At 36.6% G+C, this 16253-nt stretch overlaps 1 protein-coding gene and 1 long non-coding RNA gene across 17 annotated transcripts in view; one reads left to right on the forward strand and one right to left on the reverse strand.

The window, feature by feature from the left end:
- The window catches only part of LOC140629666 (outer dynein arm-docking complex subunit 2-like), a 172821-nt gene that overhangs the window by 43064 nt on the left and 113504 nt on the right, over positions 1–16253 (forward strand). For 11 of the 14 annotated variants that reach the window (XM_072819195.1, XM_072819196.1, XM_072819197.1 and 8 more), the window contains 5 exons: positions 2831–2988; positions 5815–6007; positions 6631–6737; positions 6916–7052; positions 9371–9487. In XM_072819195.1, coding sequence (XP_072675296.1) covers positions 2831–2988; positions 5815–6007; positions 6631–6737; positions 6916–7052; positions 9371–9487 — 712 coding nt within the window. Of the gene's footprint in view, positions 1–2830; positions 2989–5814; positions 6008–6630; positions 6738–6915; positions 7053–9005; positions 9145–9370; positions 9488–16253 lie in introns of those variants that run through there. The other 3 variants (XM_072819200.1, XM_072819198.1, XM_072819201.1) reach the window with 3 other exon arrangements.
- Positions 6942–8974, reverse strand: LOC140629667 (uncharacterized). Of its 3 annotated transcripts, none has more exons than XR_012027494.1 (3): positions 8884–8974; positions 8321–8436; positions 6942–7200 (listed from the first exon to the last, which is right to left on the reverse strand). It is a non-coding gene; the product is annotated as an uncharacterized lncRNA (long non-coding RNA). The 3 variants fall into 3 exon arrangements; XR_012027493.1 differs by having other exon boundaries at positions 8163–8436; XR_012027492.1 differs by having other exon boundaries at positions 7771–8436.

Here is a 16253-nt window from a genome sequence, read left to right on the forward strand (position 1 = left end):
GTGACAATGTTATTATCAGTTCTTTTCTTTTTTGGTAAAATTACGATTTTGACTCATGTCAGCTTTAATACTGTGATAGTTTAGCTTCTAATGTCTCTCTGCTGTCTCAATGATATGTCTGAGTTGGGACAAAATTCTCTCCTGGTAGGAGTGCTGTGTAGATGAGGAGTTGAGCCCCGAGCAGTGACCCTCTTCCCCCTGTCCTGCCCACCGCCCTCACAATTCATACCTTTCTGATTCCTAGTTTTCTTTTGTAAATCTCTACAGGCATCTTTTTTATTGTTGACTTCCCAATACTCCTTGGTAATGGGCATTGTTTGATCCTTTTACCTTCTTGTTCTAGTTCTCTTATCAATGTCATGAAGGATCAGTTACATGATCTCTGATCTTAAAATTGTATTGTTTTATGAGATGATAATTATTATGTTTTGGTAAAACTTCTTTTCTAAAAGATTTTATTTATTTGAGAGAGAGAGAGAGAGAGCAAGCAGATGGGGGGGTGGAACAAAGGGAGAGGGACAAGCAGACGCCTCACTGACTGTGGAGCTCAACCAGGGCTTGATCTCATGACCCTGAGATCACGACCTGATCAGAAACCAAGAGTCAGACACTTAACCAACAGAGCCACATGGGTGCCCCATATTTTGGTGAAATGTCCAAGTTATGCTATTAAAATCGATGGCCATAACGTTTGTTACTTGAGCTCTTTGTTTTTTGTTCCTGAGAATTACTAACTAGTTTTGCAACTGTAGCTTTATATCTCTTGTTATTTTTTAGGCTCATTTATTGAGTAATTACTATGTTCTGGACACTAAACTAGACACTGGGGATGAAATAAATGTGACATTTTTCTGCTCTCTCACCTTATAGCATAAAGCTATAGTATTTTCAGCTGCCCTCCACAATTACAGTTTGAAAGTCTTTTGATCAGGTCAGTGGATTTCATTTGCAGCACATTTATCTTGACCTCACAAGATGGGCATAGTATTTTTTCTTTCCAAAATCTCTTTCTTCCAGTATTAGAAACTGCAAACCCCGAAACAAACCTGCTCTTCCACATCCTCCCTGGAGCTGGCATTTAGTTCCTACTGCTTTGCTGAGTTACAGGCTTCAACTGGTGGGAGCAATGAAATATGTGTCCTGTGCCCTTGACTTCTCCCATATCTTACCAGGAGTTTCACCTTCTCAAGTTCAGTGGCTTGATATTGTTGGCATTCAGTCAGCTTATAACTTAGTCTTGTCATCATCCACTTAGCACATGTGACCAACCCGGCACAGACCTTTAAGAAATCTCAAACCTGAAGACATTATTCCAAAAGCTTTATTTTAGAGAAAACACACATTTTGTATACAACACACATCACTGGTCAGCCTAGAAATCTTCTATTCATTTATTCCTCTTCTATTTATTGAGTACCTTCTGTGTACAATTACTATGTAAGTTACTTCCTATGTGAGTTACTATGAAAGTTACTGCTGGAAGAACAGTGGGAAAGCCTGTAAAAGTCCCTGTGTTAGCCTCCTATTGCTGCTGTAACAAATTTTCACATACTTCGTGACTTAAAATAATGCAGATTTAATTTCTTAGGGTTCTGGAGGTGAAAAGACTAAAATAAGTGTGTAGGGTTAAAATCAAGGCGTTGGCAGGGCTGTGTTCCTTCTGGGGGCTGAAGGAAGATCCATTCTTGTCTTCTCCAGCTTCTGGAGGCCACCTACATTCCATAGCTTCTGGCTCTGTGTTACTCTGAACCCTGTTTTCATGTCACGTTGGCTTTTCTGACTTGACCCTCCTGCACATTTCAGAATAGTCTTCCCATCTCAAGATCCTTAACTTAATCCATCTGCATGGTCTCTCTTGCCATGTAAGATAAGGCATTTGTGGGCCTCGGGTGTTAGGATGTGGACATCCGTGGCAAGCCACTAGTCTGCCTCCATGATCTCTATCTTCTTCCTTTTCTAGTGAAATCGTGCTGGTAGTACATCTGAGTCTGAGTCTGTCAGGTTTACTTTTTCTGATGAACTGGCAATACACCACATCTGTTTATCTGCCTTACAATTTAAAATATGTTAGATCAGGTCTTAAGAGGAGAGCAGTTTTTCCAGGGATATCCATATCTAATAAAAACCTAGGTAGCTTAGTTAATGTTGTACGTGGTAGAAATCTATAGAAATATGACTGCCGTAAAAACATCTTAATATTTCTTAAATGCTGACCTAAAAAAATAATTAAAATGGGCAGAAAGACAAATCTAGGAGACCCAGAAATTTCTGATCAGGAAAAGTCCATTTAGAAAAACTGCTTATTATCCTAAAGTAAACCAAATTAGGGGATTTGGAGTGGGAAAACAATCCACAGAGGGAACCTAGTTTGTCTCTCTCTCTTTCTCTTTTTTATAGCTTTTTGTTCATAAGCACAGAGTAGCCAAGAAGATTTCTAACCACTAATTACTGTGGTGTAAACTTTATAAATAAAATAACTTTAGAAATCCCCAAAACATGAATGGTCCTGTAGAACCAGTGATTTTTTTAAAGTTGTCCAACACATTGTTAGAAAAACAAAACCAAAAACTGTGATTGAGTTCATGTAAGTATTCATGTTCTTCCTGGGTATATCATGTTGCTAACTATGGTTGCTAATAAGCCTGGGAACTTAGGGATCTGAGTGTGGACAAATGAGGAAAAGACATGAGCTTTTAACAAGAAGTACTTATATTTTGTGTTTTATAATGAGCCAGAGGGATGATTTGTCAAAATGTCTTATGTTTAACTTCACTAGCATCCAGGTAACCTTAAGATTTTATTTATTTATTTATTTATTTTTATTTCCTAGTGAAACAACAGTCAAGTCAGAAGAAGTTGATAAAGATGGGCAGCCTTTGTTGTTTCTCTCTGTGCCACACATTAAGATCAGGAGCTTGGGGCAGCTGTCACGTTTGCTGCTTATTGCCAAAGACAGAAAGCTGAAGGAAGCACAGGCTTGTATCAAAGGTGATATTTATGCTCCAGTCTATGACTTGAACTTTTAGAAACATAATCATGGGGGAGGGGGAGTTGCAGTCTCTTGAAAAAAGTTCCGTGACCTAAAAGGCAAAAAGTCCTATGTTCGACTTTTTAAAAATGTCATTCATTTTTCTTGGCTGAATGTCATGCTCATATCAAGTTTCTACTTTAAAATGAAAGGCCTAATACTTTACCACTAGCAAGCTTCTAGATTTCTAATTTTAGCATGTGGTTTAAAGAGAGGCTTCCTCACTTCTGGAAAGACCAGAGGCCTGTATCCTCTAAGGTCTACACAGGAGAGAAGACAGATTAGTGGGGCCTGCACCAAACTCCACCCTCTACCCTCAGGCCTGCTGTGACGGATGATGCTCGGTTTCCTCTAAAATGTATGCAGCAAAGATAGCCCAGAGTAATCTCACTTTCCATTGGTCTCAGTAATGTTCCTTTGTAGGTTGCATAGCTTTGTGGAGGTAGTTACATTCACTCAATGGGAAACGTTTTCCTCTTCATTAAGGATGTAGATTTTCATTATTGTCTAAGCATCTAACATGCGTAAAAGAATGTGACCAATTGCCTGGAGCAATTGTTTTCTGAATTTTTCTTATGAGTAGAAATACCTAACAGTACGTAATGGTGTCATATACATGTTTTGCCTGTTTGGAATCATGTGACTAGAAGGACTCAAGCATGAGGTGCCTGGTCTTGCCTCTAATCATTCTTTGCTGTGTCTACTGCTATGACGTGGGAAGATGAACCTTTAAAAAAAATATTCTTTAGGATGTAAATCTTATGAGATGCCTGGGTGGCTCAGCGGTTAAGCGTCTGCCTTCAGCCCAGGGTGTGATCTTGGAGACCCGGGATCAGAGTCCCACATCGGGCTCCTTGCCTGCAGCCTCCTTCTCCCTCTGCCTCTGCCTGTGTCTCTGCCTCTCTCCCTATGACTCTAATGAATGAGTAAATAAATAAAATATTTTTTTAAAAAAAGATGTGAACCTTAGGACAGCAGCCTTTTCTTCTCTCTTGCCTACTCTTCATTATTAGGCTATCTATCTATCTATACCTCATAGCTACCCTGCTGAGGAGGAATGAAATCTTAAGAGTAAAGTTGAATTCAAGGAGGTTGGTAATAGCATTAATTTCAACTTAGTGCATGAACTTAATACATAGACTGGCTGCTATATATCTAGTTTGGCTAAATGTGTATCCTTTGCTGCATTTTGTCCTTTCTGTAAGAGCTCTAGGTACAACTCTTAGTTTTGGGTCCAGATTCCATGGTGCAGGGCAATTTGGGGGGCAGGTTTGTGTCTTTCCCCAGAATTCATATAATACCTTTTTCCATGAGTCTTAATGAGATGACTGCTGTAAGGATGATTGAGATGCTCAAAAAGTAGATGATTCCTAGATCTCTTTTCCCTGCCCCTCCCCTTGTGTGTTTTTTTCTAAGAAGCCCTAAGCCTTTTCTGCTATTTCCTGGTGCCAGAGTCCATCTCCCACTGCAGAGTTAATGCCATCACTGTGCTTCTCTCATTTCAATCAGGTGGAGCTTTCTGAACTAGTCCCATGGGCCTCCTTGTTCAAATACATATATATTTCATCTTATTTAAATTCCTCCTTTCCAAATATGGCTTTGCCCTCTTCTTCCTCACTTGCAACTACATGGTTCTTTGGCTTTCACCAAATTCTGTTTTAACCATCTCTAGAGTCTACTTTCACAGCTATGTCAGCCTTGATCATGAATTAGTATTGGAGTTTTTCACTGTAACTTTGGTATGTGTGTGAGTACTGGCCAGATTTGTTTTTCCAACTTGAACATAAAAAGGCATTGAAAATATAAGCATTGGGATCCCTGGGTGGCGCAACGGTTTAGCGCCTGCCTTTGGCCCAGGGTGCGATCCTGGAGACCCGGGATCGAATCCCACGTCGGGCTCCCGGTGCGTGGAGCCTGCTTCTCCCTCTGCCTATGTCTCTGCCTCTCTCTCTCTCACTGTGTGTCTATCATTCATAAATAAATAAATAAATAAATAAATATTAAAAAAAAAGAATATTTCTTAAAAAAAAAAAAAAGAAAATATAAGCATTTTGAGGGATCCCTGGTGGTGCAGCGGTTTGGCGCCTGCCTTTGGCCCAGGGCGCGATCCTGGAGACACAGGATTGAATCCCATGTCGGGCTCCCGGTGCATGGAGCCTGCTTCTCCCTCTGCCTGTGTCTCTGCCTCTCTCTCTCTCTCTCTCTTTCACTGCGTGCCTATCATAAATAAATAAAAAAAATTAAAAAAAAAAGAAAGAAAATATAAGCACTTTGAACAGGTGGAAAAGACTGGTGGTAGATCTTTAGACTGAGAAAACCATGCTGTTTTGGAAAGAAAGCATTTGTGAACACTAAGCCTCAGTGGTTACATACACACACACACACACACGTACACACACACAGTTCTAGTGATGATTCTTCTAAGGAGACCAGTATTTCTCTATCTTCAAATCAATTCTGGATACACTAATTGAATGACCATGCTGGACAATGCCCTACAGTCAATTAAAAAAAAAGAAAAAAAAAGAATGTCTTGTTCTTTGTCTTATTAGAGATATGATATAGATAGATGATACTGCAGTACAAGGTAGAGAATCTCAAGGAGTACAAGAAAGTTCCTAAATGCAGTAGAATCTGAGAAGTTGAGATTAATTCAAATTGGGTCCATGAGAGAAAGCTTAATGAAGGAAGCACATTTGGGTGGGCTTCAGAGGACTTGTTAGTCATTATTTTTCTTACAACAGAAGACAAGAGAATCATTTTTATTTATTTACTTGTTTGATCAGCTAACAGAGATCCTGTAACAAAAATCCTGGGTTTGGATTATAACACGGTGAAAGAAGACACATCCACAGTAAATATTCTTGATAAAATTACCAAAGATGAAGATCCTGAGAGTGAGATAAAGATGAAGGTTGGCATGCTGCTTAAGCAACTGGATCTGCACCTACTGAATCATTCTCTAAAACGTATTTCATTGTGAGTCTTTTTAGAAAAAAGAAACCTCTAAAAGTTAGTTACAAAAAATGCTTTCAGAATTTTTTTAAACATACACAAATTATAGGAGTTGTTATTGATTTAACAGTAGATTTTAGGGTATTGCATGGATATTTCTAATTCTAAAATGTAAAGATTTACTGTTAGCTTTGCTAGAGCTTTCTATGGGGTTTCACCTGATTCTGAGGACATGAAGTGGCCTTGTTATTTTCACTCTCCTCAGACAATTAAATAGATGGTTAAATAGTAATGCAAATATCATGTAGACTTTGTAAGGTTTAAAACTTGTTCATTTTTGTAGTTTTTTTTCTAGTATTATGCTATTACCACTAAGAAATGAAATGAATTTTTAAACGAGTTTATTTAATGTTGCATTAAATATGAATCACTGGTTTCTTGATGTCTTGACAGTGTTGTAAGGCTATAACACAGCTAAAACTAACTGCAACATTTTTGTTGTTGTATAATTTGACTACAATTTTAATTATAAAAAGTGATATTCCTCCTCCCACCAGCCCCCCCCTTGCTAAAATGGTATATTTTCATCTGTTTTCTGGAGATTCTCTTTTAGAGTGTTAAAATGCATTTCTTATCATTCATTTCAGACAAATCTGTTTAAACCCAACAACTGTTAAGAACGATATAGAACTGCTGAAACATTTCTCAGGAAAAGGAGAACAAACTGTCTTGGAATCTATTGACTATACTTCAGGTTTCTATTATTCTCAGATTTGCTTTGTGTTATGTAAAATAATTATTATTTCCAAATGCTTCAATAGCTACATTAGGATTGAGTATTTGAAAAAAACTGTAATCATATTTATTTCTTTTTAAAGATAACATATTTTATTTTTCAGAGCTCCTTTTAATTGATCGATAATTGGTTTCAGATTATGAATTTTCAAATGGATGTCGAGCCCCACCTTGGAGACAAATTCATGGGGAAATTTGTTACGTGCTGGTAAAACCCCATGATGTTGAAACTCTGTGTGTTACTTGTAGTACAGAAGGAGTATTTTTAAATGGCGTAAGTAATTTTTTAAGAACCATGTTGTCTTTGGTGCTTGGCTCCATCTCTGTAAATGCAGGCATGTCTCCAGGACTGAATGCTGATGGCCACAGAAAATGCGATTCTGTTCTGTTGGGTTGAAGCAGATCCCTTTGCTATGTGTTTGCTGAGCAAATCCAAAACCATTTCAGAATGAGCCTCGGTGTTCCCCATTGCAGGTCATTAAATCAGTCTTCTAAGAAATGACCGTCAAAGGAACCCATGCCACTTTATAAAATGAAAACCTCTGTAACGATCAGTTCACTGATTGATTAATTAATTAATTAATTAAACAAGTATTCGGGCAAATAAGAGGTGGCTGAGGTAACACAGAAGCAGTAACTATAGCTTTTGCCCTAAGTGTTGAGAGGACAAAGGGAAGGAATTAAAATGTGGGAGCTTGGAGGAAGCACCCCCAAGAAGCTGGGACCCATGTGTCTGGGGAGGGAGCACCACCAGGCTGTGCTGGTTCCTTAGGGTCTCAGAAGATGTCCTTGCAGAGCTGGGACTTAGACCTCTGAGGAGGGGACCCTGCTTACATTGGTTATGGTCCCTTGGGAGTTCAGAGGGGGGACTCCCACAGAGCTGGGATCCATATCTCTGAAGAATGGTCGCTTCCAGGCTATGCTGGAGCACAGGGGGTCTCATGAAACTGGCACCCAGATGTCAGAGGAGTACAATGCCCAGGAGCTGGTACCTCAGGAGCTCAGAGGAGAGGATCTTTGCAGAACCAGCAGAGCTGAGACCCAGACCTTGGAAGAGGGAGACCTGGTTGGTTTGTAATGGGATTCTAAGGAGTTGTAATGAGCCAGGTTCTGGGAACATAGGGAAAAACCCCTGGGAACTGGAACCAACTGTTGCTACTGGAAGCAGCTGCCACTGCCAGGGTTCACTGCTGGGGACAGGGGACGAGGAGCTGGGAGCAGTCCCTTTCTCCCTCCTCCAGCTTTACAGTCTTCCTTTTACTTGCTGCTAACTGAAGCTGACTAGGGAGAAACACAGCATTCCAGATTCCCACCCCTGAGCACTAAGCAGGGTGGTGGCCTTCTGAATCTTCCACATGAACACATTTTATTTTTTGTCTCATACCTGTTCACTGAACTTACTAGGTGGTCAGCTTTCCCCTTGGCAACCCTGCCCTTGGTGTCTTCAATGTAATGTGGGGCCTCACAGGCAATATCTGCAGGGAGAACCTAAATCCTTAGTGGGGATTCCTCATCACAGGGGACTGTTGGGAGAATTGCTACCTCTTGGTTTGGATTGGCTTCAAAATGTGAGTGCCACTTTCTTGATGACCAGCAAGCATCTCATCTGACTTGCCTTATGGTGCATTTCTTCTCAGCATGATCTTCTCAGATTATATCTGCACAGAGGGGGGAGATGAGCTAAATATGATTTAGCCTTTGTTTTGTTTTGATACTCTAAGAAAGTGAAATTTCCAATCAGAAAATAAGAGACTTTGACCTTCTAGAGTGGGGCAAGGACACTTTGTTCCTATCAAGAGCTACTAATCTACATATACCTTTATTTGATATGGAAATATCTAAGTGTTCCTCTCAATTTCAAGAATGAAAGATAAGGAACATGATTCAATAATTACGACAAAATGCATGGCACGCCTGAGTTATATGGGTGTATATGATGTTTTGTGTATGTGTGTGGTTACGTATATATAAAAAGCACACTATGGGTTTTTATATATACATTTGGTTAAGGCAGAGCCAAATCTTTTCTATTAGGATAGGTGACGAAAGGAAAGAGACAAAAAGAAAGAGGTATGGAGAAAAAGGTTGGAGTGTCAGGTGCTTACATGGAGGTTGTAACTCTAGAAAATAATCCCATAGCAACCTCTTTACACACAGAACAAGAACAGAGTGTGACAAATGGAAACAAGCTTTTCTATGGTGGCATTCTAATCTTGGGACCTTTTATGACTTCATCAGATTCTCTTGAAGTCATAATGTTTTTTTGTGTGTGTGTGTTTTGTTTTTTTTTGCATTAGAGGAGTGCAGAGGGAAGGAAGCTCTCCATTCTTTGCTAACTAGCAAAATGCCCTACATGCATATAGGAGGTACTCAGTAAAAGCATAATGGATGGATGATGGATGGGTGGATGAGTGGATGGACGGACAAATGGATAACTTTAAGAAGGAAGAATTCTGCCCATATTTTTGATGTATAAAAACTGCCACATGGATCCTCAAGAGAAGAAAACAATATGTGGCCTTGGGTTGTGGTGTATTGATCAGGTTCAAATGCTACTACATTAATAATTGCACCAAACTTTTTCTTCCAAAGGGCAAAACAGAAGATGAGGGGGAAATTAATTATGAGAGAAAAAGTGAAATTTATAAAGACCTTGTCACATTTTTAAAAGAAAAATCGGCAAAATTTTCAGAAAATATGTCTAAACAGGTAAGTTTACAGAATCTTGAAATATCATAGCATAGTGTTACTTGACATGTTACCTTCTGTTGAGAATAATTCTATTTTTGGACCCTGTTTATAATTTTTAGAGAGTTTTTCACAATATATTACATAAGAAATATTATAAGTGGAGTACTTCAAGGAAGTTTCTGAACCTCTTTAGGTAATAGGTGTAAAATATGTCAGATTGCTTTCTAAAAAAGCACTTTTTATCTTTCCTTTTGAATTTATAATGCTAAGAACAAAGCAGTCATCCCTGTTAATGAAGCCTAGATGTTTTGATTATTTTTATCTTTTCTGGGCATCCCATGATTACTAACTAGTTGGATTGTCTCAGTAAGTGTGTCAACTGCATATGCATAAGAACTGTACTTCCTCTGTGTCTTGCATGGTTTTTGAAATAGTTTTTGAGGTGGACAAAGGAATCAGTTAATACAGTTATTAAATCTTGATTGAAGCTGATGTGGGTAAGAAGCAATATGCAAGAAATACTAAAGTGATACACTTAAGCCCCAGGCTGATTCTCAAGATGATGTCAATTCCACAAATCCTACATCAGACAGTTTATCAGATCTGTTATTTTCCTTCTGACACTGCCACTTCCAGAGCACTCTATTTTCTTACTATTCTGCTGCTGCTCTTGTCCTGAAACGTCTCTCTGTCATCATCCTGTGAGTTTTTTTCCCCTGGTGTTTGATCACCTATTTCCTGGACTCTAGTTTTCCTTTGTTGTTGTTACAAAATACCTGTACAAAACATAAAATTTGTCATTTTAACTACTTCGAGTGTATCACTGAGTGGCATTAATTATGTGCAGCCATTACTACTGTCCATTTCCAAATCTTTTTCATCATCTCAAACTAAAACTGTTCCCATTAAGCAGTAACCTCCTCATGCCTACTTCCCCAGCTCCTAGGAACCTCTAATCTACTTTTTGGTTTCTCGATTTCTAATCAAATATAAATTTGCCTTTCCTAGGTATTTCAGAGAAGTGGAATCGTAAATTTGTACTTTGGTGCTTGGCTTATTACATTTAGCATAATATGTTCAAGGTCCATCCATGTTGTAGCATGTGTCGGAACTTCATTCCTTTTTGTGGCTGAATAATATTCCATTCGTGTATATAACCACATTTTGTTTATCAGTAAGTCTATTGTTGGACACTTGGGTTGTTTCCACTTTTTGATTATGGTGAAAAATGCTATAAATATTGGCTTACAAGTAACTGAGTCCCTGTTTTAATTTTGGAGGTTACCTAGGAGTGGAATTTCTGTGTCACATGCTAATTCTGTATTTAACTTTTAGAGGAAGTACCAAACTGTACCTAGATTGAACCATTTTATGCTCCTGTAGAAGGATTCCAGCTTCTCCACATTACCACCAATACTTGTTATTTTCTGTGTGTGATTGTGTGTTTTTTTATGATAGATATCCTAGTAAGTATGAAGTATGGTATTCCATTATAGTTTGGATTTCCATTTCCCTAATAGTAATGTTTAGCATATTTCCATATTATTGGGAATTTGTATATTTATTTTAAGAAATGTCTATTCAAGTCCTTTGCCCATTAAAAAATGGGTAGTCTTTTGTTGTTGAGTTGTAGGAATTCTTTATATATTGTGACTATTAATCCCTTATCAGATAGAATATTTGCAGATATTTTCTCCCATTCTGTGGGTTGTCTTCACTCATCTTGATAGTGTTCTTTAATGCACAAACATTTTTAATTTTGATAAAGTCCAACAAATACATTTTTTCTTGCCTATATTTTTGGTATCATAAGAAACCATTGCCAAAGCCAAGGTAATGAAGATTTGCCCTGTTTTCATCTAATAATGTCATGGTGTTATCTCTAAGTCTTTGATTCATTTTGAGTTAAGTTTTGTATAGGGTGTAAGTAAAGTAATGTGCAATTTAATTCTTTTTGCATGTGGATATCCGGTTTTCCGGGCACCATTTGTTGAAGAGATTGTTCTTTCCCCATTGAAAGTTCTTGGTATCCTTGTTGAAAATCAATTTGCCATAGATGTAGAGGTTTATTTTTGGACTCTTTATTCTATTATTTTTTGTCTGCCCTTATACAAGTCCCATACTATTTTGATTATCTTTGTGGTAGTTTTGAAATTGAGAAGTATGACTCCTCAAACTTTGTTCTTGTTTTTTAAAGACTGCTTTAGCTATTTAGGTTCCCTTGACTTTTAGGTTTGGTTTTACCATTTTTGCAAAAAAACAGCATTAGGCTTTTGATTGGGATTACATTGAATTTATAGATTGCTTTGTATAACATTGTTGTCTTAACAATATTATTTCTTCCAATCCATGAACGTGGGGTGTCTTTCCATTTGTTTTTGTTTCCTTTAACTTTTTTTATCAGCAGTGTTTTATAGTTTTCAGTGTCTTCTTTTGCCTCCTTGGTTAAATTTATTTCTAAGCATTATATTCTTTTGGATGCTATTGAATGGAATTGTTTCCTTAATTTCCTTTTTGATTGTTCACTGCTAATGAGGAGAAATGGAACTGTTTTTTTTTTTTTAGTGTTGAAATCAGATCTGGCTTTTGAATGTGAAATTCAAAATCACATCCTGCAACTTTACTGAATTCATTTATTAACTCAGTTTTTTTTTAATCTTTAGGTCTTTCTACATAAAAGATCATGTCATCTGCAAATAGTTTTACTTCTTTTCAATTTGCGTGTTTTTAAATTTCTTTTTCTTTTCTTTTTTTAAGATTTTATTTATTTAACAGAGAGCGAGAAAGAGCGAGCGAGCAGAAGCAGGGGGAGTAGCAGGCAGAGGGAGAGGGAGAGGCAGGCTTCCTAGCCTGCCCGGTGCCGCTTAGATTTCTTTTTCTTGTCTAATTACTATGGCTAGACCTTTTAGGATTTTGCACTGAATAGAAGCAGTGAACACTATCTCCATATTTATTCCTGATATTGGGGGAAAGCTTTCAGGCTTTCACCACTGAATGTGATATTTGCTGTAGGCTTTTCATATATGGTCTTTATTATGTTGAAGTTCCCTTCCATTTAGTTTTCCTTTTGTTGGTATATCCCATCATTTTGGTGGAGCTTCCTGAGTAAAAGAGGCATATAACAGGGAAAAAATTGAGGGTTAGCATATGAAAATATCTTTATTTTTCTCTGTTATTGTTTCTATAATGATAGTTCAAAAACAATTTTTACTTAGAATTTTAGAGGCATTTTTTTCCTACGTGGCCTGTTTTGACTTTTCCCATCTAACAAAGCCTTTAGGATCTCTTATTCCAGATGTTCTGTAATTTTAATGATGATATGGTTGGTGCTGGTTTTGTTTGTTTTTCATTAATGATGACATATGTCCTTCAAAACTAGAAAAATACTTTTTTTGGTATCACATCTTTAATCATTCCTTCTTCTCTGTTCTCTTACTAGTTGGGTGTTGGGCTTCTGAGATTGATCCTCTGATTTTCTTTTCTGTCACCCACCTGCAAATATTCTTTTATTTTCAAAACATTGTACATATCTTTAAAATTTAAGGTCTCATATTTTTAACATTTTATTTCCAGGTGTATATCTCCACAGATCATATGCTTTCATTTCTCTTGGGGTAAAATCTAGGAATAAACAGCAAGATCATATGGTTGCATGCTTAACTTTTTAAGCAATGGGTAAACTGCTTTCCAAAGCGGTGGTAATATTTTACATACACACTGGCAGTGTATGAGACTTCCAGTTCTTCTGTATATTCGTCAATAACTGGTATGGTCAGTCCTCTAATTTTAGACATTCTAATAGGTGTGTGTACTAATATCTCACTGGGTTTTAATTTGCATTTCTTGAATGCATTTTTTCATATGTTTATTTGCCATTTATATATCATATATGTCTGTTAGATCTTTCACCCAGTTTTTTTTTATTGGGTTGTTTGATTTCTTTACTGAGTTGTAAGAGCTCTTTTATATATATTTTTGGCTTACGTAATCTATTAGATATATGGCTTGTAAATATGATCTTCTGGTTGTGGCTTGTCATTTCATTCTCCAATCAGTATATCTTCCAAAGAGCAAATGTCCTCAATTTTAATGAAGTCCAACTTGTTAATTTTTTCTTTATAGTGTTGTATCTCATAAAGCTTTGCCAAACCCAGTATCAGAAAGATTTTCTCCAGTGTTTTTTTCCTAAAAGTTTTCAAATGTTAGGTTTTACATTAAGGCCTTTAAATTTAATTTTTGTACATAATATGAGGTGTGGATCAAAGTTCTTTTTTTTTCTTTTGCATATAAATATCTAGTTTTTCCAGCACCATTTGTTGAAAAAGCCATCCTTTCTCCATTGAATTACTTTTATACCTTTGTCTAAAATCAGTTGTCCGTTTGTATGGGTGTGATCTGTTTGTCTATTTTTATACCAGTAGCACACTCTTTGGATTATTGTAGCTTTATAATAAGTCTGGAAGTCAGGTAGTATATGTCCTTCAATGTTTTCTTTTTCAAACTTGTTTGTCTATTTTACATCTTTTGCATATCCATTAGAATGTTAAGGTCAGCTTGTCAATTTCTTCATAAAAAGCCTGAAAGATTGGATGCCTGGGTGGCTCAGCAGTTGAACGCCTGCATTTGTCCCAGGGCATGATCCTGGTGTCCCGGGATCGAGTCCTACATCAGGCTCTCTGCATGGAGCCTGCTTTTACCTCTCCCAATGTCTCTGCCTCTCTCTCTGTGTCTCTCATGAATAAATAATAAATAAAATCTTTTAAAAAATGCCTGAAAGAATTATGGTTGAGATTATGATGAATCTATAGATCAATTTAGAAAGAGCTAATGTCTTAACAATACTGAGGTTTCCAATCCATGAACAGAGTATGTCTCGCCATTTATTTAGGCCTTCAGTTTCTCAGCAATATTTTGTAATTTTCAATGCACAGGTCTTGCATATATCTCGTGAAACCTACTTATAAATATTTCATATTTTAAGAGTGTTAAAAAAGAAAACCACAGGCCCAAAGTGGCATTACTTAGGCCAAGTCAACACTCAAGAATTATATTATTATATATTATATTATATTATTATTATTTATACCTAAATAACTGCAATTTCAACCACCCAGGAATGTAACTTATAACAAGTCAATTGGAATTTCCTGGTCAATACTAGGATATTTACTGATTTACCCCTTCTGCTTCTCTTAAGAGGGCAACCTTGTCTAAACAATACATTCCTTGCTAATAAATTCCTTTTTTCAAATGGTCTCTCTGCCTTTAAAATTATTTCTTTTGTTTAGCTCAGTGGAACATTTGTCTGCTAGCTACATGGGATGCTGCTGGCTTCATGAATCAATTAATAAAGCTAGTTAGATCTTCAAAGTTGAATCTAACTTCAAAGTTGAATTTTTATTTAAAAAGGCTACGGTTAATGGTAGTTTTAAAATTTTAATTTGTGATTATCTGTTGCTACTATATAAAAATTCACTTGATTTTTATATATCATTTTTATATTCTGAAACATTTACTAGTTTTAGTGTCTGGTTCATAGATCCCAGAGGGTTTCCTATGTATGTGATTATATTGACTGTATATAATGATCATTTTGCCTCTTCCTTTTCAGTCTCAGTGCCTTTTTTTGTCTTTTCTTAATGCATTATCTGGAACCTCCAGCACAGAATTATATAGAAGTAGTCTCTTGCTCCTGGTGGTAAAGGAAAAACTTTCAGTTTCTCATTATTAAGTATGTGTTAGCTGTATATGACATTTATAAGATTGAAGAAGTTCCCCTTTATTTCAGATTGTTGAAAACTTTTATTAGGTATAGATATTGGATAAAAACAGAAAGGGAGACTAACCATAAGAGATTCAACTATAGAGAACAAACTGAGGGTTACTGGAGGGGAGGTGGGTGTGGGGGATGGGAGAATGGGATGTTGGGCATTAAGGGAGGGCATTTGATGTAGTGAACACTGGGTATTATATGCAACTGATGAATCACTAAATTCTACCCCAAAATCAATAATACACTGTATGTTTACTAATTTAAATTTAAATAAAACCAAAACAAAAAGGAATGGATGTTGGATTTTACCAAATGATTACCTATTAAGAAAATTACATGTTTTTTTTTTCTTTCTTAGTTTGTTAATGTAATAAATTACATTGATGAGCTTTAAAAAAATAACCATACATTTCTGGAACAAAGCTCATTTGTTCAGGATGTAGTATCATTTTTATATATTATTGGATCTAACTTGCTAAGATTTTAAGTGTCACATCTATATTTATAAGGTTTTGATGTGTAGTTTTCTTTAATACCTTTGGTTTTGGTTATCAGAGTGATACTGGCCTTATAAAATGAGTTGGGAAGTTTTTTTTTTTCCTCTCCAATTTCTGAAAGAGTTTGTGTAGAATTGATATTGTTTCTTTCTTACATGTTTGGTAGTGAAGCCATCTGGGCCTGGAGTGTCCTTTGTAGGTAAGTTGTTAAACAACAGATTTCAGTGTCTTTACTAGTTTGGGCCAGGCTGGTTATCTGTTTCTTCTTGAGGAAGTTATGGTAATCTTTATTTTTTTTTACTTATTTAAAAAATGATTCTGTTGGAGTAAAGTATACATATACTTTATATATGTATACATATATATATGTAAAGTATACATAACCTTTTGCCATTTTATTTTTTAATTTAAATAATCTCTATCCCAATCTCTATCCCCAGACTTTCAACCCCAAGATCAAGAGCTGCGTGCTCTACTGACTGAGCCAGCCAGGCACCCTGGTAGATTGTCTTTA

This window comes from Canis lupus (assembly GCF_048164855.1).
Source record: "Canis lupus baileyi chromosome 34 unlocalized genomic scaffold, mCanLup2.hap1 SUPER_34_unloc_1, whole genome shotgun sequence".
In the NCBI taxonomy this organism is placed as follows: Eukaryota; Metazoa; Chordata; class Mammalia; order Carnivora; family Canidae; genus Canis; species Canis lupus.